We start from the raw sequence: 27,761 nt of genomic DNA on the forward strand, positions 1-27,761 counted from the left end.
GTTTTATTTGACTTTGAAGTTGCAGCAAAGAATGTCTTTAGGGCTGTGTTTCCAGCAGTTTCTGTCAAGTCATGTTTTTTTCACTATACACAGTGTGTTTGGAGGAAAACACAGTCTTGTGGTCTTGCTACCAGATATAGCAATGATGATGATGTAAAGACACGTGTCCGTCGAGCAACAGTGCTTCCTTTGGTACCAGTGGGTCGGGTTGAGGACGTTTGGTTCAACGCACGTGAGGATAGTGAGGACCATACTCCAGAGGTAAATGGCACTGTCAATTTTTAACCTAATTTGAATGTTCGAACCAGGGGCAATTTCATGGCTCTGGGCTTTAGTTATAGAGAAAAAGATGAAAATGTAAATTCTGTGTTAGGCATGACACCAGAAAACAGACAAAATGGTTGTTGATATGTTTACTAATGAAATGATTTGTATTTTTGCATATGACCAGATTTAAAGATTATATAACAGAAACATGGGTCGAAAGCCATGACAAGGAGACATGGAATCAATTTGAAAATGCTGGACCAAGGACTACAAACCACGTCGAAGGATGGCATAGTAAAGTGAACCGTCTCTGTAGTAGTGCCCATCCAAACATCTATAGCATTATTAAACTAATCAAATCCATTCAGGCAACTAATGGGTCTAAGATCATCCAGCTGGAAGCAGGAGCAAGAGCAAGGAGGAAAAAGGCCAAGTATCAGCGCATTGATGCTAGATTGCGCATCCGGAAGGACAGGTTCAGGAATGGTGAACTTGACGTTTACGCATATGCTGACGCAGCATCTCACTTAATTCATCTGAATGAGTAAACCCCAACTACATATTCGAATGGAAAATGTGAACTGTATAATCTAACCTGTAATATAAACAGTTTGCTATCTTATTTATAAATGCTCTACATGTATTATATTCAGTTACCTTAGTGATATGAATTAAATAATTATGTTTTACATACATTTTGTTTATGAATTCATCATTTTGATAGATAAATATTTTAGATACAATGTAACTGTCGTAGTTTATATAGTATATTTTAAATCATATATATGTTAGTCTTATAATGACTGTGCTGTGAACTACCAGGGTGCATATGTTAATTTACCTGCATTTTGTATTGATATTTTAAATGATATATTTGTAAGTCTTAATAACTGTGCTATGAACTACATATTTTTAACTGCATTTTGTATTGATATTTTAAGTATATGTATGTGTACATGTAAGTCTTAATAACTGTGCTATGAACCACATATTTTTATCTGTATTTTGTATCTTAATCATTAATAAATTATCTGTGACTTGTTAGTAAAATAAAACATAATAAAATGTGGCAACTTCATTTTCATCTTAGTTTACCTGTGTCTACCTGAGCTGTCAAGTGTTTTGATAGTTATCACCGCTGTTGTTTTAGTAAAATACACCTATTCCACTCTGGCCAACATTTTTCTCTACCTATTTCTCACCTAAAATCTCATATGTTGGCTAGACTGGAAGACACCGTTTATACCAAACTGTACATGTCTTTAGTGGAGCCTATAACTTACTTCGCGAGTGGACTCTGGGGTATAAACTCCTACAGAGAAGTAACATTACTACAAAACAAGGCCTGTCGATATTTTCTTGGAGCATCGAAGTTTCCAGTAACTTGGCCACAAGGGGTGACATGGGTTGGACGTCAACTACCACGAAAAAGTCTCTCCGTAATTCTTGGGATTCGCGGGTTCATAATCTAATAGTAAAGGCTAATTTAATGGATATAATTTCAGCAAAGTCATTAAACTGGAAAATGAGAAATATCAAAGAAAAATTACCAAATATTGATGCTGACAGTTGGCAAAATCTATTGTGGAATGATGATGGAAATGTTAATGGTAATAAATTACGTCTATATAGAACCTATAAGTATGAGCCTACAACAAGCGATTATGTGAAATTTGTTAAATTTAGAGAGATAAGAGGTTTGTTGTGCAATTTCAGATGTGGGTCACTTTCCCTAGCAATTGAAAAGGTTACGGCATGCCAAGCCGATTTTACCAATAAAAAATATAATCTGTAAATATTGCTTATCAAATGAAGTTGAAGACGAAGTTCACTTTTTAATACAATGTCATTTTAATGATGATTTACGCTGGACTATTTTATATGACGCTAACAAATATGTTGATCTTAATAATATGGCCAGTTTTAATCAGTTCAAATACCTAGTAGATAAATCTCCCCCAAATCTTCTCGCCAATCAACTTTATGCTATGTGGAGGAGAAGAAGCAACTTTTCATAGCTTTTTTTATTCATGTAACATAACGTGGCTACGTACTGTACCATTTTTAATAGCTTGGGACAACCTTACCTTATTAACTTTTATCATGCACTATCTTATACTTTATTTTATTTTATAGTGTCTAAATTAGTCATGAATGGCTGGACATAACTTACTTTGAGCGAACTATTTTATGATGTAGTTCATATGTTGTAAGGTCCTTGCCACTTAATAAACAACTGAACTTGAACTGTAATTCCTGTCACAACACTCCCATCTTTATAGGATATTAGAATGTGGGCAAATGGTGATACAGCCTCACTGATTGGTCAATATCGGCTCCTCCTTCTCCGACGACCTACGTTCTAACTGATTGGTCCATATCGGCTCCTCCTTCTCCGACGACCTACGTTCTAACTTATTGGTCCATATCGGCTCCTCCTTCTCCGACGACCTACGTTCTAACTGATTGGTCCATATCGGCTCCTCCTTCTCCGACGACCTACGTTCTAACTGATTGGTCCGTTTCGGCTTCTGTTATAGCGGAGGTATATTGAAATCAGTTAAATAGATGATTAAATGGGAACTTTTTATGCTTTCCAACATGCCCATGCTAAAATTTGAAGTAACAAAAAAATAAATTTATGTACCTTTTTTAGAAACAAAATACGGACATGTATATGTCAGTCCGTGGAAAAAGAAATGCCGTGAAAAATTTAAAAAAAAAAAAAATCTGCCTTTTCTTCTGAACTAACCGGATTACGAAAGTATCAGAATAATAAAACAAAAATGTTTATTTTGTCTAAATTGAATGTTCAAAATTGGGAGTCTTCTAAATTGGGCGGTTTTGTAAGTACGATATTCCATTTCTTGTAGCTCTCAAAAACTGCTCATGGTGGGCACTTGTGTTTTACAAGGACTTTCGGCTAATCAGCATAACATGAATATGTACAAAGTGATTCAGGGTAGTACAGACATATCGTGGAGGATGGACAATATGTACATTTTGATCTTTGCTTATATAGCAATACAACCTACAGGTTATTCAATTTCTTCTTAGTTTAGCTGAAAGTAATTTCACTACATTTAATAAAGATGTTCGTATTGTAATCTATAATGGACAAACAAGAATGAAATGTAATTCGCCCTCTATATCTCTGAAGTTACACTTTAATGACAATTGTTTATTCTCATAAACAGTACAGCACATGTACTATGAACATTAACAAATGATACATGGTAAAACAGGATGGACATCAGTATTGTGAATTAATTATCTCATTTATATCAATAATAAATCTTGTCAATGAAATAAGTTCATTTTGAGTTACTTAATTGAATAATATATGAAATTTGAATGTATTTGGTCTATCATAATAATATATATATTTCCGTCTGCTGTTGAGTATAAGTTGTTGATCACAGTTAAATAAATAATTAAACTGGTCGCCCATTTCTCTTAAATCGTAGATCACAGTCTTTCTGGGTATTTTGTATCTGATATATAGGTCTCTGTTTTTATCGTGTACAGATCTAAGTCCACGTATTTACCAATAGCACATAAACTCGACACCTATTCACTGTAATGACTATATTGCCGTTTTAAAAGTCGTCTTATTTTAATTGAGCTCGTGTCTATTTACACAGATTCCTACAAATGTCTTACTGGTGGTTTTATTGTTGTTTGACCAGTGTGTACCACTGCCCAGTGGGACAACCCAGTAAGTACTTTACAGTAACATGTTTATTCGACCAGTCACGTGACTATGGCTAGACTATCCATCAGTCATCTACTGCAGAGTCAGTACAACCATGGACAACCCTCGGACAACTTTGGTGTTCTTTGTCAATGGAAGCAAGGTATGGTTATTTATATTATTTAACAGTGACACAATATATATATTATTGAAAACATATGTAGAATGTAGCTTTTTTGTATCAACAAATCTATTTCAGTTTACAAATTGCGATTTTTTCCCTCAAGAACCTGCTTCATCATCTTAATGCCATTGTTTGTACGTTTATTTATATTACTGCTGCAACCCACTTTATCAACATTACCATGGGAAATGATTTTCATATGACTATGCAAATAGCAATTTACGTGCTAGTTGCACATTTTCGTTACGATTTGACTGGCCAATTCAACATTTATGCAGGTAACGATGTCTATCACCACACACTTATTATATTGATATTCTGATAAGAGCCCGTATTAAATTAATTTTTAATGTATTAAAAGATTGAGATCTGGTTATAAGAGGATATCTATTTTTCGTGAATATTGCTCCCGATGTCGAATTACAAAGTGTTTAACACATGATTGCTGATATATTATATCACAAACGGTAGAAACAATATTATAGTTGTCGAAATAACGACAATATAACTAAGTAATGATTGGAAGTGGTCTGGTCGGCTTATGATGGTATTACGTAACGACATTCTTCTTTGCTTTTATTCTAAAAAAAAAAAAAAAAAAAATTTAATTTTAATTTAATTTTGTTTTCGATTTCACCAGTCTCTAATCACTTCACGAATCACTTCACGGATGTAATTTTCGCGACTACGTCACTGGGTGCGAAATGGCGAAAATATCATCCCCGCGAAAACAACCGTCGATACGGTATATTTTGTAAGATATCTATGATATTGTATAAGATATTTCATAAGAGAAATCGGCCTCGTGCATTATAACGTGTGTAAATCATAAGCGTCTAGGTATTTTGTTAGTTTAGATTTTATCTTATTATTGTAAATTGCAATAGTACATACATTATACAAAACATGAAAGGATTCAGAAACAAGTACTTAATGTAAATCCGTCTCATTGTGTTTATAGAATGGCCATAACACATTTTGCTTACTATTTGTTTATCATGATAATGTAAGGCATGACTGTACAAAAATGTCGGTGTATTTAGCCGGGGTTCTTCGTGACTAGAAATTTCTCATACAACTTTGAATGTTTATATTTAAACAATGCACGTATTGGAAAACAAAGATCGTACACGAGTGTCAATTTATAATAATTAATTTCTCGTGCGAGTACAACGAGTTTGATAAAATTCCTGTAACATTACCACGAGTTTAAGATTCTATTTATCACGTGATGTAAATCTGCTAAAGTGGACACTGGTAAACAAAATACATATACAGTTTACTAAGGTTGTATCGTGTTGGCTGAATCAATCACTGTATAATTATTTAACACCAAAAGACCTATCAAAATTGTTACAACTTGTCTCCATTTTTTTAATATTTCAAATAACTTAAATAAAATTAATCACATGAAGATACGCTGTCGAATTGTGCTTTTAAATAGGCTATCATAACCAGATATATAGCATATATAACAAAACCATCATAAATCAAGTGTATCCTCCTTAGTAAAAGTTACGATCAATAAATATCCATTGAAGTGTACAATCTGTACTCCGTGTCGGTGTCCAGTGACGCGGGGTGTTACCTTTACCGCCGGGCGTATCATTCTCACCTGTCCAGTTTTCAAAACGTGTTGAGACAATGTAAACAACGTACACTTGAAAAACGTAATTTGGTTGCTAAAAGCTTTGAAAGAATTTTAACAAAACTTGATTTATTCCGAGAAGAATATAAAGTTTCTCTAACTATGTAATAGATATATAGTGCGCATGCGCCGAGGATCAGCTGAGATAATATTTATATATATATTTTTTAATTTAAAGTAAATCTACATTTAATTGGTATGTGTAAGGTGGAAATTATCGAATAAGATGATATGAAGTAAAATAAATATTAGTTTATACCATGAATGTAAATGACGATCATGTTGTTATTCTATGAATGTAAATTACGATATAGCTTGGTCGGTGCTGGAACTTAATGGACACATGTAAGGTTTTCTATGTTTTTTATGTTAAATTTGTTTATACATACACAGACCCCACGTGTCAGTAAAAACTACAATTATTGCTATGTAAACACCACCCCTAGGGGACGAACATTTTAATGAAAAATACAATACTAGTATTGAGTTATGCTAGTATTTTTCGGCAAAATGTAACATAATCGGAGTTTACTGAATTCGGCCATCTACTTATTCATTATTATATATTAACAATGAATTATTTGGTGTTAAGAAATCTACTTTTAACGCTATGTCATCATTGGACTCGATCGCGAACCTCTAGAAAATAAACAATTGTTTAGAGTGTTTAACTATTGGTTAAATTATCTAACTCTGATCATTGTGTTAACGAACCCAGCTAATATTGAGAAATAGAGAAAGAACACCAAAAGTATAATTGACTGGTTTATTTAAAGTAAAATTTATCAGAGCTGGGATTCGGATATGTGGAGATGAGACAGACACCAGGCGATATTAATCTTTTGTTTAAAAAGCAGTGTATCGATGACCAGTCTCAACACATTTTGTTTTATCAATTAATGTCTCGAGCAAATGTAATCTGATTTACTGTTGGGCTGATATAAAACCTGACCTATTGTTACGGGATATAAAATCTGACCTATTGTTTGGGGAATATAAATCTGACCTATTGTTTGGGGAATATAAATCTGACCTATTGTTTGGGGAATATAAAACCTGACCTATTGTTTGGGGATATAAAACCTGACCTATTGTTTGGGGGATATAAAACCTGACCAATTGTTTGGGGAATATAAAACCTGGCCTATTGTTTGGGGGATATAAAACCTGACCTATTGTTTGGGGGATATAAAACCTGACCTATTGTTTGGGGATATAAAACCTGACCTATTGTTTGGGGATATAAAACCTGACCTATTGTTTGGGGAATATAAAACCTGACCTATTGTTTGGGGAATATAAAACCTGACCTACTGTTTGGGGGATATAAACATGACCTATTGTTTGGGGGATATAAAACCGGACCTATTGTTTGGGGGATATAAAACCTGACCTATTGTTTGGGGAATATAAAACCTGACCTATTGTTTGGGGAATATAAATCTGACCTATTGTTTGGGGAATATAAATCTGACCTATTGTTTGGGGGATATAAAACCTGACCTATTGTTTGGGGGATATAAAACCTGACATATTGTTTGGGGATATAAAACCTGACCTATTGTTTGGGGATATAAAACCTGACCTATTGTTTGGGGAATATAAAACCTGACCTATTGTTTGGGGAATATAAAACCTGACCTACTGTTTGGGGGATATAAACATGACCTATTGTTTGGGGGATATAAAACCGGACCTATTGTTTGGGGGATATAAAACCTGACCTATTGTTTGGGGGATATAAAACCTGACCTATTGTTTGGGGGATATAAACATGACCTATTGTTTGGGGATATAAAACCTGACCTATTGTTTGGGGGATATAAACATGACCTATTGTTTGGCGGATATAAAACCTAACCTATTGTTTGGGGGGGATATAAAACCTGACCTACTGTTTGGGGGATATAAAACCTGACCTACTGTTTGGGGGGGATATAAAACCTGACCTACTGTTTGGGGGATATAAAACCTGACCTATTGTTACGGGATATAAAACCTGACCTATTGTTACGGGATATAAAACCGGACCTATTGTTGGGGAGATATAAAACCTGACCTATTGTTGGGGGGGATATAAAACCTGACCTATTGTTACGGGATATTAAACCTGACCTATTGTTGGGGGGATATAAAACCTGACCTATTGTTGGGGGGATATAAAACCCGACCTATTGTTTGGGAGATATAACCTGACCTATTGTTTGGGGATATAAAACCTGACCTATTGTTACGGGATATAAAACCTGACCTATTGTTTGGGGGATATAAAACCGGACCTATTGTTTGGGGGATATAAACCTGACCTATTGTTTGGGGAATATAAACCTGACCTATTGTTTGGGGATATAAAACCTGACCTATTGTTGGGGGATATAAAACCTGACCTGTTGTTTGGGGGGATATAAAACCTGACCTATTGTTGGGGGGATATAAAGCCTGACCTATTGTTGGGGGGATATAAAACCTGACCTATTGTTTGGCTGATATAAAACCAGACCTATTGTTTGGGGGATATAAAACCTGACCTATTGTTTGGGGATATAAAACCTGACCTATTGTTGGGGGGGATATAAAACCTGACCTACTGTTTGGCTGATATAAAACCAGACCTATTGTTTGGGGGATATAAAACCTGACCTATTGTTGGGGGGATATAAAACCTGACCTATTGTTTGGCTGATATAAAACCAGACCTATTGTTTGGGGGATATAAAACCTGACCTATTGTTTGGGGATATAAAACCTGACCTATTGTTGGGGGGATATAAAACCTGACCTACTGTCTTGCTGATATAAAACCTGACCTACTGTTTTGCTGATATAAAACCTGACCTATTGTTTTGCTGATATAAAACCTGACCTATTGTTGGGGGGATATAAAACCTGACCTACTGTTTTGCTGATATAAAACCTGACCTATTGTTGGGGGGATATAAAACCTGACCTACTGTTTTGCTGATATAAAACCTGACCTATTGTTTGGGGATATAAAACCTGACCTACTGTTTGGGGGGATATAAAACCTGACCTATTGTTGGGGGGATATTAAACCTAACCTATTGTTTGGGGATATAAAACCTGACCTATTGTTTGGGGGATATTAAACCTAACCTATTGTTTGGGGGATATAAAACCTGACCTATTGTTTGGGGGGATATAAAACCTGACCTACTGTTTTGCTGATATAAAACCTGACCTACTGTTTGGCGGATATTTTCTTTTTTGGACTACAAAGGGGCTTCGCCCATACTAAGATCTATTTCACAGCGCTATTTGCGTCCGTTTGTTTAAATTAAAGCAATCACATACAAATGGTACATGCATGATTCCGTAGCAGTTTTCCCCATTAGTCAGTCCGGACTCATCCGCAAAATGGCCAGTGTACCGACATAACTATGTTCTAACGAGGCAGATATTATTCTACCATTACTGAAAACGTCACGTCTAACAATAGAAATATATTGAAATGAAACTGAATTGTGATTTTGGTTTTTAATATTGTCACTGTAACTGCACCTGTCAATGCAACAATAAACAAACTAATTACCTATTGTCTTATAAATATTGGTCCTATAACATGTAAATCACCAGCCCCGGGTTCCCTCTGGCCCTCACACCATGTCACATGGTGTCAGGGCCAGAGGAAACTCAGGCTAGTAAATCACTTGGTCTGACTTCCAATGGTTTCTATAAAACCCTAACATGTGTGTATTTATTGGCCTAGGCCAGAGCCTGGGTATTGTCTATATAGCGTTTATATTATGTAAGTAAATCATGTCGCTTACAAATGTCAGACTGTGACTGTAACTGTCCACACTGGAGTCAGTAGTATTGGGATCTTGTGCTTCAGGGAGGCCTACGTGCCATTCGGAAAGGAAACTGCTAGAAGATTAGATTGTCATATCTTGTAGCTGGATTGAATTCTTTACGACATGTATTGCTTCTTTGTTGGATCCATTGCCATTGAACAGCCAGTATCATTTTGAGACGGGGATTTTGTAGTAGTTGGTGACTACCTCACTGCAGAACACATGGAAGGCCCATTGTGTGCTACTCAGAGCAATTAGGGTAACGAAAGCTGCCTAATGAACTAAAACAGAAGTCCTTAAATGATATAAGACTAAATTATCAAAGTACGGCGGAATATCAATGGAAAGCGAGAAGAGTCGAGATCTGCTATATTACAAAGATTTATCGTAGTTTTTTTTGTACTTCGAATAAAGAATTCACAAAAAAAGAAAGTGGTGAGTTGAGATGTTAATACGACGTACACTTTGTACAATGTATCTTTATTCCAGGTTTTGTCAGAGTTACACTATTATTTCTGATAAATTAAGCCAAACGCAGAGTCACTATTCCATGCATTCTAGACGATATTCTAGACGATATTCTAGACGATATTTTATAAATGAAGAATGTGTAAGGAATTGTGAATTTTATCTATTTTACAACCATTGCAAAACAAGTTATATAAATTAACTTATATTAATCACGCTTATTGGCCAGGATGGAATTGCGCAAGGGTCTTTGTGTTGGAAGCAAGAGATCCCAGAGGGATCTCGGCGCCCACCATTGAATGATCTTTATAGGTTCCATGTCAGATTGATCATCTCTCTATTTTCCCCTTCCTCTTACTAATCTGTGTAAATCTTCTGATCAATCTCAAAATGCAATATGCACAACTTGGGATCAAAGGGAATATACATATGAAATTTGAGAAAGATCCCTTCTGTACTTTCTGAGAAATAGCGATAACAAGAATTGTTTACGGTGGGACGGACGGACGGTGAGAGGGACGGACGCCGGACCACGAACGCTGGGCGATTTGAATAGCCCACCATCTCATGATGGTGGGCTAAAAACCGGAATAGTAAATACTGTACTCGGAGAAAACCCACGTTGTCGGACAAATGACCCCATATCTTTTCACGTCCGACCGGGGAATCGAACCCCGATCGCCTAGGTGAAAGGCAATATGCCACCCGACCACTAGGTGTGTTCGAAGCAACAGATCTAAACGAAAAAAAATTGAAGCGAAATATTAATGTCGTTTTAAAGTTTTCAATTTTGCTTGTCAAGGCTTGCAATAATAAAACCTTCTAAGACTGGATTAATAAAATATCGTACGGAATCCCATTTAAAGTCCTATTTGTTATAATGTAATATGTACTACAGAAGAACAACAGTCTTATAAAGGTTTCGTCACAAACTAAATCTGAAGTGATAACGTTTGTATGTTAGGTCAGGTAAGTACCATAAATTAATATAATTTGTCACACGGAAATAAATGTCAGTCATAACTGTCGTGTTGGTACACCGTATGTCACCTTAACTAGGTCATTAGTGGGTCAACGGCGGCGATTTACACAGCTGTACTACTAATAGAATGTTTATGCCTCAGTGACCAGACCCAAAACAATCATGCTTTGTAAACAATCCGGTCAACCCCAGCGTGTAAAAGAACAGTAGAAAATAAACAGAAGTGAAGAGTTTAGGACCCATGGTTTTGCCAAAAGCGCGTCAAATTATCCCTTGGCGGTTCTTAATGGAAATGTGGCGTGTATATCTATATATACTTGAGCATATGAACAAACAACAATTTGTTTTTCTGATTTTGAATTGGGTTCAGAACCCATCCCCCGGCAGTGTAAGTTTAATAATATTTTTTCTATAAAAAAGGTGATTATTAAATCAGGTTCTTGTTACTGTTTGATAGCAAGCTCGAAAAAATAAAGTTGAAAGTCTGACCTGGTCTTGCCAAAATATTCCGTCATCACATTGCTTTCATATAGACCCGACTTCTTTAGACCTCGGGCTGATTGACCATGGATAGGAGTCCTCTAAACTAGTTACTTATAGTCCATATACCTATGCGACTGCTTGATTTGGGTATAATAAAAGATTGACTAAGGCTGTCAAATTCAGTATTACAGTAATGATAACTAGAATTATAAATTGCGAGAAATACCGGAAGTCATCCCCTTCCCCAACGGCCATCTTGGATGGTTGGTAAGGCGCACAAATATATGGAACATAAATAAACTACAGAGAATACCGATAAAACAAAGGTAAAATACGAACAAGATATAGATTTGCATGGAGACCCAGGGGGGAAAAGAATAAGACACACGTGTCCCGGGAGAGTAAGTGTCTTCTACTCTATAGTTGACACCCGCAATAAAAATCAATGGGAAAACCTGCGCCAAGGAACATTCTCAAAATGACAGAGGAACCACAATGGATACCAACAAGCATCGAACTTTATTCCTTTATATCCAACACGACTTCATATTTCGTAAGGAGATGATGACGACGGCCACCCAACCTCACCATGATATGTATCGCCTTCTACCTGATTGTTTATCATTTCATGGTCTTGACTTACCTTGTCTAAAGGAATGTAATTTTCACCATCAGGATAAAATTCTTGATTTTTCTTTACTCTCACATCCTAAGTCTTTGCTATTCTCCCAGCAATGGAAAAGTCCAGTTCGGAGTCCGGACCCTACTTTGGTTTTCCTCGGATAACTTCCTTTAGTGCTGTATTCCTTCCATGTCTCCAGTGCTTATTTCCAGGGGAACTATATCAGTTGATTTCATAAGTGGGCGTTCTACATTCGCTTTGTGTAACGTCCGTTCGTCAATATTTGTAAATCGTAAATGTCTTGTACTTGTCTTAGTGACGTCACCTGTAAAATGTTTCCTAGCCTTAAAACTAACGCGTTCTATTTACTCTATAATACAGCCCTAACCTCAAAGCTAACACGCGCGGTTTACTCCATTATCCTCTAATAGGGGATCCATTTGTTATACGGCCCTAACCTTAACGATATCACGTGCTGTTTATTATATAATCCTCTAATAGGGAATCCATTTGTTATATCGCCCTAACCTTAAAGCTAGCACGCGCTGTTTGCTCCATAATCCTCTAATAGGGGATCCATTTGTTATACAGCCCTAATCTTAAAACTAACACGTGATGTTTGCTCCATTATCCTCTAATAGTGGATCCATTTGTTGTAAAGCTTCCGTGGCCTTTAATAATATCTTATCTTTACTGGGTCGTCTAACTGGAAGGTTTTATCTTTACTACCCATCAGAAAGTCTCCTCTATCGTCTCGTGGTTGATAACGACTTGCTGTGTTGTTTAAGTGCGGTCCGTTGTATTTCCTCCCTGGCAGATCGTCATCTTCATTTCCAAATGTTATTTAAGGGAAGCAGAAACCACGATTATACAACAGGTAGGGCGAGGCCTTTGGTATTTCATTAGCATCGTAGATATTCTAAGGTTTAGTTCAAGTAATGATCCCTTGTGTCCACGCTTTGTGAGTTTTAGGCATGCTTTTAGCATTTTTTCTACGAAATCGCTCCAACACTCCATTGAATTTTAGACAATCAGATACGGCGAGAAGACGTATGTTGATAGCTTCTCGTGTTTACTTCACAGACGAAGTTAATTTTCTGTTGTCTTTGCCTGAAGACTGACCATGACCATTACTTCGTCAAGAGGGATATGTACTGAAAGAATGCCTTAGGCCGAATCCGGGTAAACATCACTGGAAAAATTCTATGAATACATTTCCAAATAGTGTTTCTAGGCCTGATAACTTGGTTGCCACGTTTGGCGTGCTACACATACATCCAATTTAAATGATATATTATCAGTGGTATATTTGTCCCCTGTAAGTTTAAATGGTATATTATCAGTGGTATATTTGTTCCCTGTAAGTTTAAATGTTATGCTATCAGTGGTATATTTGTGACCTGTAATTTTGTTAACAATGTTCACGATAAGGTATTTAAAACATTTTCTATTGTGTTTGTTTAATACCGGTTATTAAATTCAAATTAATTATTATCTATCAAAATGTCATCACAACTGGCCAGCTGATTATGACGTCATGCATATCATCCGATGTAGGCAGGACACATGTTGGCTGCATGGATCAATGCCAAAGAGTATTGATTGTGTGTTACGTAACAAGAAACGTTTACTTAACCAGCATTCGCTATATGTTTGTACTGAAGTGCCGTGTTATAAATACAATGGAATGCGATTTGTATAAATTATATGCATGAATAAAGCATGTTGATTTACTACTAGTTACTACTACATTGTGTACTTTAGCTTGAACAAAATCTGTAATACTATCGTTAATTATAACAGGTGAAACCAAACTTCTGGTCACATGATTGTAATTGGTGATTGGCAGTTCATTACATATATTTAGAAGTATGTCAGTTAGAATATTGATACCGCTTGGGCAATATGTTTGGCTTATATTTGCACGAAAAAGTATATAAGTGACATGCATTTCACAGTAAGCTTCCTGATATAGATGATGGTTCCATCGTCACAAGGTTGTTCTTATTATAAGACGTGAGATAAACTTGATTTAGTCTTGATATATATGGCCATATTGAAGTCGATGGAGCAGAAGAATTTTACTCGTCAAGATGACTTGTCTCTGTTTAGGGTCTCTATGTAAATCTGCATTTGCTTTTGCGTGCCGTTGGTATTCTCTGTTGTATGTGATATTGTTTCTGAGTTACAGACATGTTTAATACGATACAAAATATTGAGACTGGGATATAAAATATAAACCTGACATAAGTATGAGACGTTACAGGGAAACTACAGTAGCATGCACTCACTGTAATTGTGTTGTGACCATATGTCACAACCCTTATATTGAGTATGGAGAAGAAAGGGGATGCACTTGTGTTTTATGTGAATCAGCTAAAGGTGGGTGAGGACAGGTCTCGATCGGTGATGGATGTATTTTTGTTTATTTCTTAATGGTTGTACAAAGTGACTAACGGAAAGGCAAGTTTCTTTATATCATTTTTTTCATGTAACTTCGTATTTTTAGATATCAATTTACATATATCAATTCCTCGGTACTTTATATCGTACTTATTTAAAATCTCATCGAGTATAAGATGTGAAAGCAATAATTTAGTTAACTCTTAATATATATATATTTTCAAATATTGAAAATTATGAGATCTATTGAATTAAGGGGTTACTAGTATTGTTTGCATCCCCCCTTCCTCATTCAGATTTTGGGATTTCTTTAGACATATTTCGTATGTTTTGTCGCCTCAAATGAACAACATGTTATGCCCTTAGCATCACTGACGAGACCTTGAAGGACGAAACAGCTGTAGGATGGACTCTAACTCGTATTTGATCTACAGGATCTAACTCGCAATTTGTTTAGAAAGGTGTTAACATCTTGTTTTTTTTTGTACAATTTCTTACCTTTTTATTTCTGATATAATTCATTTTAACATCGACCTGATGATGACATATATGAAATTTTATGAAAATAGTATTCAAGAAAATTTTTATGAAATCAAATTTAAGATTGAAACAAACTTAAGCTGTTTTTTAATCACATAACCCAGAACAATTACATTTTAAAATGTGGGGTACAAAATCAATCGGAGGCAGCCATTTGTCGCGCCATTTTCAATTAATGACATAACCTAATTGTCCATATTATGACGCCACAATCGATTTCTTGACTGGCAATGAAAACTCTTTTAGGATACATAACACATGGGAAAATGCACTGGATAACTGGCCGATTATGATATAAATCTAGATAAGCTTTCTAACAGATACAGTAAGTTGTCTGTTTGTTTATGTACCATAAGGAATATTACATATACATGTATTACATTGTAATCGAGTTTATATTGATTTATAACCTTAAATGAATGTAGCTAAGGTTTATTGTTTGTGATTGTGCTGTGTTAAGGGATCACTGCGGGTTTCAATAATAAGTACATGTATATGAATTGATATATATAACCGTAAATGATATACCGTTTACCGGGCTACTTTCGTGTTAAATTCAAGCGCGTTTAATTTTAGCGATTGTCCAACCTACAATCTGTTTAATGGCTTTGGATGTTAATTTAAAGAGAGATACTATGCCATAATTTTATTAATCATTAATCTTTCAAAAATAGAAAAAAGTCAATAAAAACATACATTTTTAAGAAATGACCATGCATCACATAAAATGTATATGTACAAAACTTGGTTAAAAAGCAAAATCGTGTCGCTATAATATCTTGACATGATATACTGATTATGGGCACAGTTCCCTTTATTGAAGTGTGTTATATATAAGCATTAACTACGTCTGTAATTACTCTATGATACGATGATTAATAATGTAGCCCGCACGCAGCCTCTGTATCTGATAATATATTTTAGTTGATGTATGTTATACAAAGCAACATGTCCTTACACTGTAGTCCATACAAAACATTTAACAGTTGTGTGTAAGTTACACGGAAACCTTTTCCCATATAAGACAACATGAACAAAGAGATATCACTTGTAGGGAGACCAAATGTTTTTACCAGTGACATATCAGAAAGCATCAACATGATACAAACACACATAACCACCGTTTATATCATCATTAATGATGTTGTATAACTTTTGTTTGTGACTCCCTCGAGAGAAATATTCTACCCTACATGCTCATGAGTCTATTGCCCTGTTAAAGAGTCTTATAAAGGCTCAGGGTAAGTTGGTTTACCAATGACGAGATAATAGAATACTTTTACCTAACGGAGATTCACACATTTATAGGCAACATTGCAGAAAAAAAGCTACATATATAACTATTTCAAATGTTTGAGAGGAATGCAATAACTACAATTACAGCAGAATGGAAATATCACACTTTCGTCTCTTTTACAAGTCCAAATCGAAAGAGGTTACATAAGAAAATGTAACCGAATGAGAGCCCCCAAGAAAGAAATTCGGATCATTTCTTGCCCCCAATTCATTATATCATATTTTGTGTATTTATTTCTTATGTAGATGGTAAGCTTGGGATCGCTCAAGCTTGGGGTTCGCCCCATCTGAAACAGTCTTAACAGAGTCCTATGCTTTAGCTATCAGCTGCTTAATCTATGGCTTGAGATCGCTCAAGCTAGGGATCTCTCCTTTCTATATTCAGTCATAGCTAGCTAAGCTTATGATCGCTCAAACTTGGGGGTTGCATGCCCCTATAGTCTCATTAGTATTTTAATTGCTTAGGTGTATCTTTTTTAGTAGTGAATCAAATTTAATTATGTAATATTGTATGTTGTGTTGATGTAATTTAGTTGTAAGAATGAGCAGCCCCTAAGAATGCCAAAACATTAAATGTATATTTTCGTGTTTTGAGTAATTCTGAAAAAAAACTACCTTTCCGTTCAATACAATTAAGAATGCAATGCTACTTTATAAGAAATCTCGCTTCGTATTAACGGATTTGATGTTCTATTAGATTAATACATGTTTTAAACTTACCATGCGTACTCTGATATTTACATTATCTTTTTAGGTGGTGGAAACTAAACCGGATCCGTCAACAACCTTGTTACATTATCTCCGTCGGCACTGTATCCTTACCTGTAGTCAGGTCCTAAACAGCACCATCACAGGAGAAAATTAATATAATATAATATTAATATATGCTAAATCTGTTATTACATTATCAAAATGGACACTTTTAAGAATTTGGCATTTAGCTTGAAAACAAATCAATGAATCTAGACATTGTTATAATTTAATGTGAAAAAAATGTGGGTGGCCAAATGCCACATTGGTACCACACCTGCCGTTCAACAAGGAGATCAGGGTTTGATTTAGCGTTCGGACTAGGGTTTTTGCTGGTACTCCGGTTTCCTCCAACCGTAAGACCATCCGGACCATTAAGAGATATGAATTGAAATAACTGATTTAATAATTATTGTAAATTATCTTCAGATCACATAATTTGATTACTTCATATAAATTTTCAAATATGCGCACGAAAGAAATATTTTTCTGAACACCGTCTAGTAAAACTTACAGGTACAAAGAACGCTTGTAATCAGGGAGGATGTGGAGCCTGTACCGTGATGCTGTCGTGGTGGGACAAGGCGGAACGGCAAATAAAGTATCCTTTTAACTGTTTATATACATTATAAATAGAGTATAACACATTACCATCCTCTATACTGTATATAATTATATACATTATACATAGAGTATAAAACATTACCATCCTTTATACTGTATATAATTATATACATTATACATAGAGTATAACATATTAAACATCCTTTATACTGTATATAATTATATACATTATACATAGAGTATAACACATTACCATCCTTTATACTGTATATAATCATATACATTATACATAGAGTATAACAATATAAACATCCTCAATACTGTATATAATTATATACATTATACATAGAGTATAACACATTACCATCCTTATACTGTATATAATTATATACATTATACATAGAGTATAACACATTAAACATCCTTTATACTGTATATAATTATATACATTATACATAGAGTATAACACATTACCATCCTTTATACTGTATATAATTATACACATTATACATAGAGTATAACACATTAAACATCCTTTATACTATATACAATTGTATACATTATACATAGAGTATAACACATTAGCATCATTTATACTGTATATAATTATATACATTATACATAGAGTATAACACATTACCATCATTTATACTGTATATAATTATATACATTATACATAGAGTATAACACATTAAACATCCTTTATACTGTATATAATTGTATATATTATACATAGAGTATAACACATTAAACATCCTTTATACTGTATATAATTATACACATTATACATATAGTATAACAATATACACACCCTTTATACAGTATATAATTATATAATTATACATAGAGTATAACACATTAAACATCCTTTATACTGTATATAATTATATACATTATACATAGAGTATAACACATTAAACATCCTTTATACTGTATATAATTATAAACATTATACATAGAGTATAACACATTACCATCCTTTATACTGTATATAATTATATACATTATACATAGAGTATAACACATTAAACATCCTTTATACTGTATATAATTGTATATATTATACATAGAGTATAACACATTAAACATCCTTTATACTGTATATAATTATACACATTATACATATAGTATAATACATTAAACATACTTTATACTGTATATAATTGTATACATTATACATAGAGTATAACACATTAAACATTTTTTATACTGTAAATAATTATATACATTATACATAGAGTATAACACATTAAACATCCTTTATACTGTATATAATTATATACATTATACATAGAGTATAACATATTAAACATCCTTTATACTGTATATAATTATATACATTATACATAGAGTATAACACATTACCATCCTTTATACTGTATATAATCATATACATTATACATAGAGTATAACAATATAAACATCCTCAATACTGTATATAATTATATACATTATACATAGAGTATAACACATTACCATCCTTATACTATATATAATTATATACATTATACATAGAGTATAACACATTAAACATCCTTATACTGTATATAATTATATACATTATACATAGAGTATAACACATTAAACATCCTTTATACTGTATATAATTATATACATTATACATAGAGTATAACACATTACCATCCTTTATACTGTATATAATTATATACATTACACATAGAGTATAACACATTAGCATCATTTATACTGTATATAATTATATACATTACACATAGAGTATAACACATTAAACATCCTTTATACTATATATAATTGTATACATTATACATAGAGTATAACACATTACCATCCTTTATACTGTATATAATTATACACATTATACATAGAGTATAACACATTAAACATCCTTTATACTATATACAATTGTATACATTATACATAGAGTATAACACATTAGCATCATTTATACTGTATATAATTATATACATTATACATAGAGTATAACACATTACCATCATTTATACTGTATATAATTATATACATTATACATAGAGTATAACACATTAAACATCCTTTATACTGTATATAATTGTATATATTATACATAGAGTATAACACATTAAACATCCTTTATACTGTATATAATTATACACATTATACATATAGTATAACAATATACACACCCTTTATACAGTATATAATTATATAATTATACATAGAGTATAACACATTAAACATCCTTTATACTGTATATAATTATATACATTATACATAGAGTATAACACATTAAACATCCTTTATACTGTATATAATTATATACATTATACATAGAGTATAACACATTACCATCCTTTATACTGTATATAATTATATACATTATACATAGAGTATAACACATTAAACATCCTTTATACTGTATATAATTGTATATATTATACATAGAGTATAACACATTAAACATCCTTTATACTGTATATAATTATACACATTATACATATAGTATAATACATTAAACATACTTTATACTGTATATAATTGTATACATTATACATAGAGTATAACACATTAAACATTTTTTATACTGTAAATAATTATATACATTATACATAGAGTATAACACATTAAACATCCTTTATACTGTATATAATTATATACATTATACATAGAGTATAACACATTACCATCCTTTATACTGTATATAATTATATACATTACACATAGAGTATAACACATTAGCATCATTTATACTGTATATAATTATATACATTATACATAGAGTATAACACATTAAACATCCTTTATACTATATATAATTGTATACATTATACATAGAGTATAACACATTACCATCCTTTATACTATATCAAATTATATACATTATACATAGAGTATAATACATTAAACATCCTTTATACTGTATATAATTATATACATTACACATAGAGTATAACACATTAAACATCCTTTATACTATATATAATTGTATACATTATACATAGAGTATAACACATTAAACATCCTTTATACTGTATATAATTATATACATTATACATAGAGTATAACACATTACCATCATTTATACTGTATATAATTATATACATTACACATAGAGTATAACACATTACCATCCTTTATACTATATATAATTGTATACATTATACATAGAGTATAATACATTAAACATCATTTATACTGTATATAATTATATACATTACACATAGAGTATAACACATTACCATCCTTTATACTATATATAATTATATACATTATACATAGAGTATAATACATTAAACATCATTTATACTATATATAATTATATACATTACACATAGAGTATAACACATTACCATCCTTTATACTATATATAATTATATACATTATACATAGAGTATAATACATTAAACATCATTTATACTGTATATAATTATATACATTACACATAGAGTATAACACATTACCATCCTTTATACTATATATAATTATATACATTATACATAGAGTATAATACATTAAACATCATTTATACTGTATATAATTATATACATTATACATAGAGTATAACACATTACCATCATTTATACTGTATATAATTATATACATTACACATAGAGTATAACACATTACCATCCTTTATACTATATATAATTGTATACATTATACATAGAGTATAATACATTAAACATCATTTATACTGTATATAATTATATACATTATACATAGAGTATAACACATTAAACATCCTTTATACTGTATATAATTATATACATTATACATAGAGTATAACACATTACCATCCTTTATACTGTATATAATTATATACATTATACATAGAGTATAATACATTAAACATCCTTTATACTGTATATAATTATATACATTACACATAGAGTATAACACATTACCATCCTTTATACTATATATAATTATATACATTATACATAGAGTATAATACATTAAACATCATTTATACTGTATATAATTATATACATTACACATAGAGTATAACACATTAAACATCCTTTATACTATATATAATTATATACATTATACATAGAGTATAACACATTACCATCCTTTATACTGTATATAATTATATACATTATACATAGAGTATAACACATTAAACATCCTTTATACTCTATATAATTATATACATTATACATAGAGTATAACACATTACCATCCTTTATACTGTATATAATTATATACATTATACATAGAGTATAACACATTAAACATCCTTTATACTGTATATAATTATATACATTATACATAGAGTATAACACATTACCATCCTTTATACTGTATATAATTATATACATTATACATAGAGTATAACACATTACCATCCTTTATACTATATATAATTGTATACATTATACATAGAGTATAATACATTAAACATCATTTATACTGTATATAATTATATACATTATACATAGAGTATAACACATTACCATCCTTTATACTGTATATAACTATAAACATTATACATAGAGTATAACACATTACCATCCTTTATACTGTATATAATTATATACATTACACAAAAAATATAGCAAACCAAGTATCCTGTATACTATTTTTTTTAAATTATACACAAATTAAAATCCTTTATACTGTTACATGTATATAATTTATAAAAAGATTATAACAAATAAAAAACATATCCCTCACACAGATTTACAAGGGAATTTTTCTTAATTGTTCCTAGACATTCCAATGTAAATGCTTGCCTCGTTTTGGTATGCAATCTCCATGGCTACGCCGTTACGACAGTGGAGGGGGTGGGTAGCACGCGACAAGGACTCGGTGGGATTCAGGTAAGTTTGCATAGTAACATTGAATATTTATAAATTCTTATACTGTTATCGTATCGTTATATCATCTCGGGTAGCGGTTGACAGAGAAATTACAATGTTGTAAATAAGGTGTTGGATCCCTCGTACGATAGCTCCTTACGATGTTAACGTACAGCCTGAAATATATCCGTATAATATATATCTTTTATAAATAGTTGAATATTTCAATATTATATTGATTTTCTCCTTTTTGTTGAACACTATATGACTTCCATTTACACTGTGCATTTAAGTTATGTTTAATTTGACTGTGTTCACAGTCGTCGCGAAATTACCCAGCAAATAGCAACAATGCACCATAATTTTCTTAAATTGTATGTCTTAATAGAATATATAGACATTTTTATCTAACATGATCATATAATGTCAAATTTAATTTCCTCGTTTTTAATAATCGCAGTTTTCTCCCAATAACAGTAATTTGATCTGCTGACACGTTAGGCCAGTTGTCTAATGACCTGCAACTTAAATGATGATAAGTACAACATTCGTTGTTACAATATCTGAGAGAAATTAAAACAATGCGTTCTTTGTATTTGTAGACAAGCATGGTGGAGTCATTTGGTCTCCAGTGTGGGTTCTGTACACCAGGAATGGTGATGACAATGCATACCCTGCTACAGCAGAAGGAAGACCCATCACCAGGAGTTTTGGAGAAAGCACTCGAGGGTAGGTTGTTTCTGTTTAGTCGTATCGTACAAGCGATTACTGTAAATTTCGAAAGGGTGTTCTTCTCTTCGCTATTTTCAAGAATAGAGCAAACAGCGCATTCTACTATGCAAATACAACTCATAGAGATAAGTGCGGTATGTTTTATAATATGATAAAATACGTCATTTTTTTTGGTTCAAAAGTTTGAGCAAACCGTAAAAAATTAAACCATCGCAAGTTACAACCATAAAGTGGATATGAATTTTCCATCGTTATGTAACCTCTGTAATGTATAAACAATCTCACTGCTTTACCTAGTTTGAGATTTAGTTATTGTTTACAGGGAATATGTGCCGCTGTACGGGATACAGACCAATAGTTGACGCTTTCCGAAACTTTTGCAAAAAGGTAAAATATTAAGCGTATACCTTGTACATGATCAACGGTCATGTAGATGTATAAAATGATATTTCATTTACATGGAATATGTTTCTAGGGAAAAAATCTGTGTGTTCGAAATATCTATAGCATTTCTCATAGAAAATGTGTTATTTTCTTCATTTCTCCTTTCAAAATGTCAACAAGTAGTCGCGAGAGTACAACACCGGAAGTATGTTTTCGTACAAAATATTTTTTAAATAATACTATTGTATTCCGATATGAAAAAAACACAAGAATTATGTTTGCTTAATCTGAAACTGTTTTAATGTTAATAGAATTGTACAAAGCGGGCAGAATGCAGTCATGGAGACATCGAGGACCTTTGTCATTTGACTATCAATGGCGGCAGTGAGAACGAGGTACGTATATAATACTGTATACACGGATGTTTACTCGAGGTGGGGACGCTGGATTAGTGATGGTCGCGAAAATTGTGATGTACAATTAATCTATAATGTTCATTTTTCATTAATATTTTATTCTATCGATCTGATTCTGTAATGAAAGGTGATACTATCTTGTTTGTGTTTTGTACAACCAATTCAACAATGACAAACTTATCCAGAAAAACGCTGTCAATTATATAAATTTAGTTATTTTGTCTTTTAACCGGCATTTTTGTCTAATTGGTGATCATATTTGGTTTCTTTTCCATTTCGTATATAAATTTATTTACGAAGATTAGATTTGAAGTTAATTGGATAAACAAAGAGATGCATAATTACCTACCTATACATAGTCACGTCATGAGTAAAGTGTCTGCAGGAGATACCTTTTGGGAGTATGTTAAATACTGTCTTTATTGCAGAATATCGACAATGACAAGTTTGAAGAGAAGTTACCCTTTCCGGAAGAACTGCAGGTATATAGATTTTCTATATTTTAACAGATTCTCATTTTAAGTAAATTTCCTGAACATGTTCAATTTGAAACCTCGTGCTTGGTACGATTTTAAATATTCCTTTTACAGGTTTTCACCATTTTATATATTGATATATTTACTGAAGGGGTGTGTAACGGAATGGTAGGTATGTTTTTATTTAAAACTTTAGAAGAATATGAATTATTTATTATATATCATAATTTCAAATGTTCCAGACAAATATTATTTCCATTCATACATTCCAATTCCTATAAAACAGATTGACCTGGAGACCGAGAGCTTGGCGTTCCGGAGCGGTGACTGGTGCTGGCTGAGGCCTGTGACGTTACAGGAAGTACTCAATTTGATGGACACAATGCCGGACAGTTACATCGTGATGGGAGGAACCAATCTGGGTAAAGTTGGCCTCTTATGTTTATCACAGAGACAATTCCAATATATGCACGTATAAAGCGCGTGTTAGTATGGCCAATGCTTCCTGGCATACCAAATATTGCTCCTAATTATTGTCATATATTTAGTCAAACCCCGTTATGTCTTTGGAGGTCATGGACAACTATCTCGAGTATTCGAGGTGTAAAGTATATTCAACACGTGTATGTATAATTTTTGCTGTCGGAACTAAATTTTTCTTTCGAGTTAAGAAGAATCTTCGAGAGATTTTGAGATAAAAAATGTTTGCCTGTACTATACTATAAGTGATGCCTGTGACTATTTGTTACAGTCGGGAAACTGAAATCAAAGCAAATCACTCAAGGAACATTGATTTCGTGTGCGCATGTCAAGGAAATGATAATGTTTGAACAAAATGAAGAGGGTATTGAAATAGGCGCTGCTTTGACTCTTGGAGGTATCGCCGAACGTTTGAAGGCGTGTGCTCAATCTCTTAATGGTTTGTATATATCTGTGTATCACACCAATCTTCATTTAATGAAAATATTAATATTTTATCACTGCATACTAGATATGAATTGCGAATCTTAGTAGTTATGTAAATTCTAAATTCTGAGTATAAGAACAATAGAAATCCAAAAGAAAGTAACACTAGATATATGTTACTTTCACGAAATTAAATTCCCTATTTATTTGCTATATTATGTTGATTTTATAGAGCCATGTACGTTGTTTCCTCTTATTTGAAAACGACATGTTTGTTTCGATAATCATTACCTGCATTTGTCCGTCATGTAATAATATGTAATATTACGAAGTCACATTATTGGTTTCTAACGACAGGTCGGGGCGAACGTGGCCATGTTGTCACAGCAATGTTGGAAAGTTTACAATGGCTGGCGTGTCAGCAGATCCGGAATCAAGCGGTTAGTATGTTAACACGAACCTAATCATTTCAACTGTAAAATATAACCTTGTGTGATATGACGTCAGACATGTTCAGTGCTTGTTGGTGTGTCTAGTTGGTCCCTTGTAACATGCTAGTTCTTCAGTAAAATTGTGGCATAACCCGGTATTGACCTAGACTTGCATGGCGGGTGTCGTCGTGAAATAGATTGGTATGGCGAGTGTCGTCGAATTGACCTAGATTTGTATGGCGGGTGTCGTCGTGAAATATATTGGTATGGCGAGTGTCGTCGAATTGACCTAGATTTGTATGGCGGGTGTCGTCGTGAAATAGATTGGTATGGCGAGTGTCGTCGAATTGACCTAGATTTCTATGGCGGGTATCGTCGATTTCATCTAGATTTGTATGGCGGACTTCGTCGTTACAAGATTAGTATGGCGGGTGTCGTCGTGACCTAGGTTTGTATGTCGTGTGTCGTCGTGACCTAGATTTTCATGGCGGTTGTCGTCGTGACCTAGAATTGTATGGCGGGTGGCGTCGTGACCTAGATTTTTATGGCGGGTGTCGTCGACTTCATCTAGTTTGGTATGGCGGGTGTCGTCGAACTGGCCTAGATTTGTATGGCGGGTGTCCTCGTTACTAGATTTGTATTGAGGGTGGCGTCGTGACCTAGATTTTTATGGCGGGTGTCGTCGACTTCATCTAGTTTGGTATGGCGGGTGTCGTCAAACTGACCTAGATTTGTAGGGCGGGTTTCGTCGTGACCTAGATTTGTATGGCGGGTGTCTCCTTTACTCGATTTGAATTGTGGGTTTAGTTATTACCTAGATTTGTATGGCGGGTGTCGTCTTGACCTAGATTTTCATGGCGGGTACCGTCAATGAAGAAGACGCTTACCCTTCCGGGACATTTGGTCTTCAAGCATTTGCTCAATTAATGAGTTAGAATTTCGTTTGTATGTCATAATTTTCTTTTGTACATTAGTGCATGATTGTAATTATATTTGATATAGATATAGAAATAATCATAATTGAAATATTTACCTATAAAAAGTGTCTAACAAAAATTGTCATAATACATACATATATATCATTTAAAAACCAATATATATGGGAGATTTCTTCATTCCAACAAATTTTACAGTTAGATTGTAAATACAAGTGGTGTTTACATGAAATTCATTAATTGAAATAATTATGTAGCACATGCAAGGTACATAATTATGTATGTAAACGACACGTTAAATTAATTTGACTGTAATTGAAATGCGTTAATAATCATGTTTCATTGACATGCAAAGGATAGTGTATATAATTTTTATTTATCATTTAATATTGGTAGACTTTGGGAGGTCACGTGATGATATCGGACCCTCGTTGTGATTTATGTGTTGTGCTTATGGCTGCCAAAGCGAGAGCTGTGGTGATTTCGAAAGGTAAGCTATATAAATGTCCAACGGATGTATAAACAAATCTAATCTATTATACGTTGGATAGCATTCTTGAACGATAATGATTTCAGGAAAGGATGTGACAATCATACTGTATCACCTGTCTAAACCGGATGTCATTGGAACCAGCATATTAGATTGGTTTTCTCAGGTGTGCAGTTTATAGAGATCGGTAATTGTCAACATCTGAAAAAGAAGTTTTTACTTACTGGTTTTATTGACTTGAGAAAAATCTGTCATTTTGTCAGAATGATATTTCCAAAAAATAATTAATCGTTTAATCATTAAATCAATGAACTCTATTAATTGTTGTACCAGCAGAGAATACTATATCGAACAATTGTAAATATTTAAGTATATTTTTGAACATCATAAAAACAAACTTAAGAATTAGAAATAATATAACTATATTGAAAATTAGTAATTGTTGGTTTTTAATAATATTGCGACTTTTCTGCAATTTTCTGTCAACCTAGCGACCATCGTTATCAAAGATTATT

General features: G+C 33.0%; 2 protein-coding genes across 2 annotated transcripts in view; both read left to right on the forward strand.

Annotated features, from left to right (window-relative positions):
• Positions 1-443: 443 nt before the first annotated feature.
• LOC117317436 lies at positions 444-815 on the forward strand. The gene has a single exon (XM_033872247.1). It carries the CDS (start codon positions 444-446, stop codon positions 813-815), a length of 372 nt encoding a protein of 123 aa, XP_033728138.1.
• A 3,218-nt stretch (positions 816-4,033) lies between these two features.
• Positions 4,034-27,761, forward strand: part of LOC117317704 (xanthine dehydrogenase/oxidase-like) — a 47,385-nt gene continuing 23,657 nt past the window's right edge. Inside the window, exons 1-12 of the mRNA XM_033872588.1 lie at positions 4,034-4,124; positions 17,154-17,211; positions 17,654-17,750; positions 22,389-22,497; positions 23,079-23,205; positions 23,531-23,595; positions 23,904-23,987; positions 24,437-24,490; positions 24,771-24,906; positions 25,236-25,403; positions 25,748-25,830; positions 27,153-27,246. Coding sequence (XP_033728479.1) covers positions 4,077-4,124; positions 17,154-17,211; positions 17,654-17,750; positions 22,389-22,497; positions 23,079-23,205; positions 23,531-23,595; positions 23,904-23,987; positions 24,437-24,490; positions 24,771-24,906; positions 25,236-25,403; positions 25,748-25,830; positions 27,153-27,246 — 1,123 coding nt within the window. The 5' untranslated portion in view covers positions 4,034-4,076. The remainder of the gene's footprint in view (positions 4,125-17,153; positions 17,212-17,653; positions 17,751-22,388; positions 22,498-23,078; positions 23,206-23,530; positions 23,596-23,903; positions 23,988-24,436; positions 24,491-24,770; positions 24,907-25,235; positions 25,404-25,747; positions 25,831-27,152; positions 27,247-27,761) is intronic.

Source organism: Pecten maximus, chromosome 19, assembly GCF_902652985.1.
Source record: "Pecten maximus chromosome 19, xPecMax1.1, whole genome shotgun sequence".
NCBI classification, from domain to species: domain Eukaryota; kingdom Metazoa; phylum Mollusca; class Bivalvia; order Pectinida; family Pectinidae; genus Pecten; species Pecten maximus.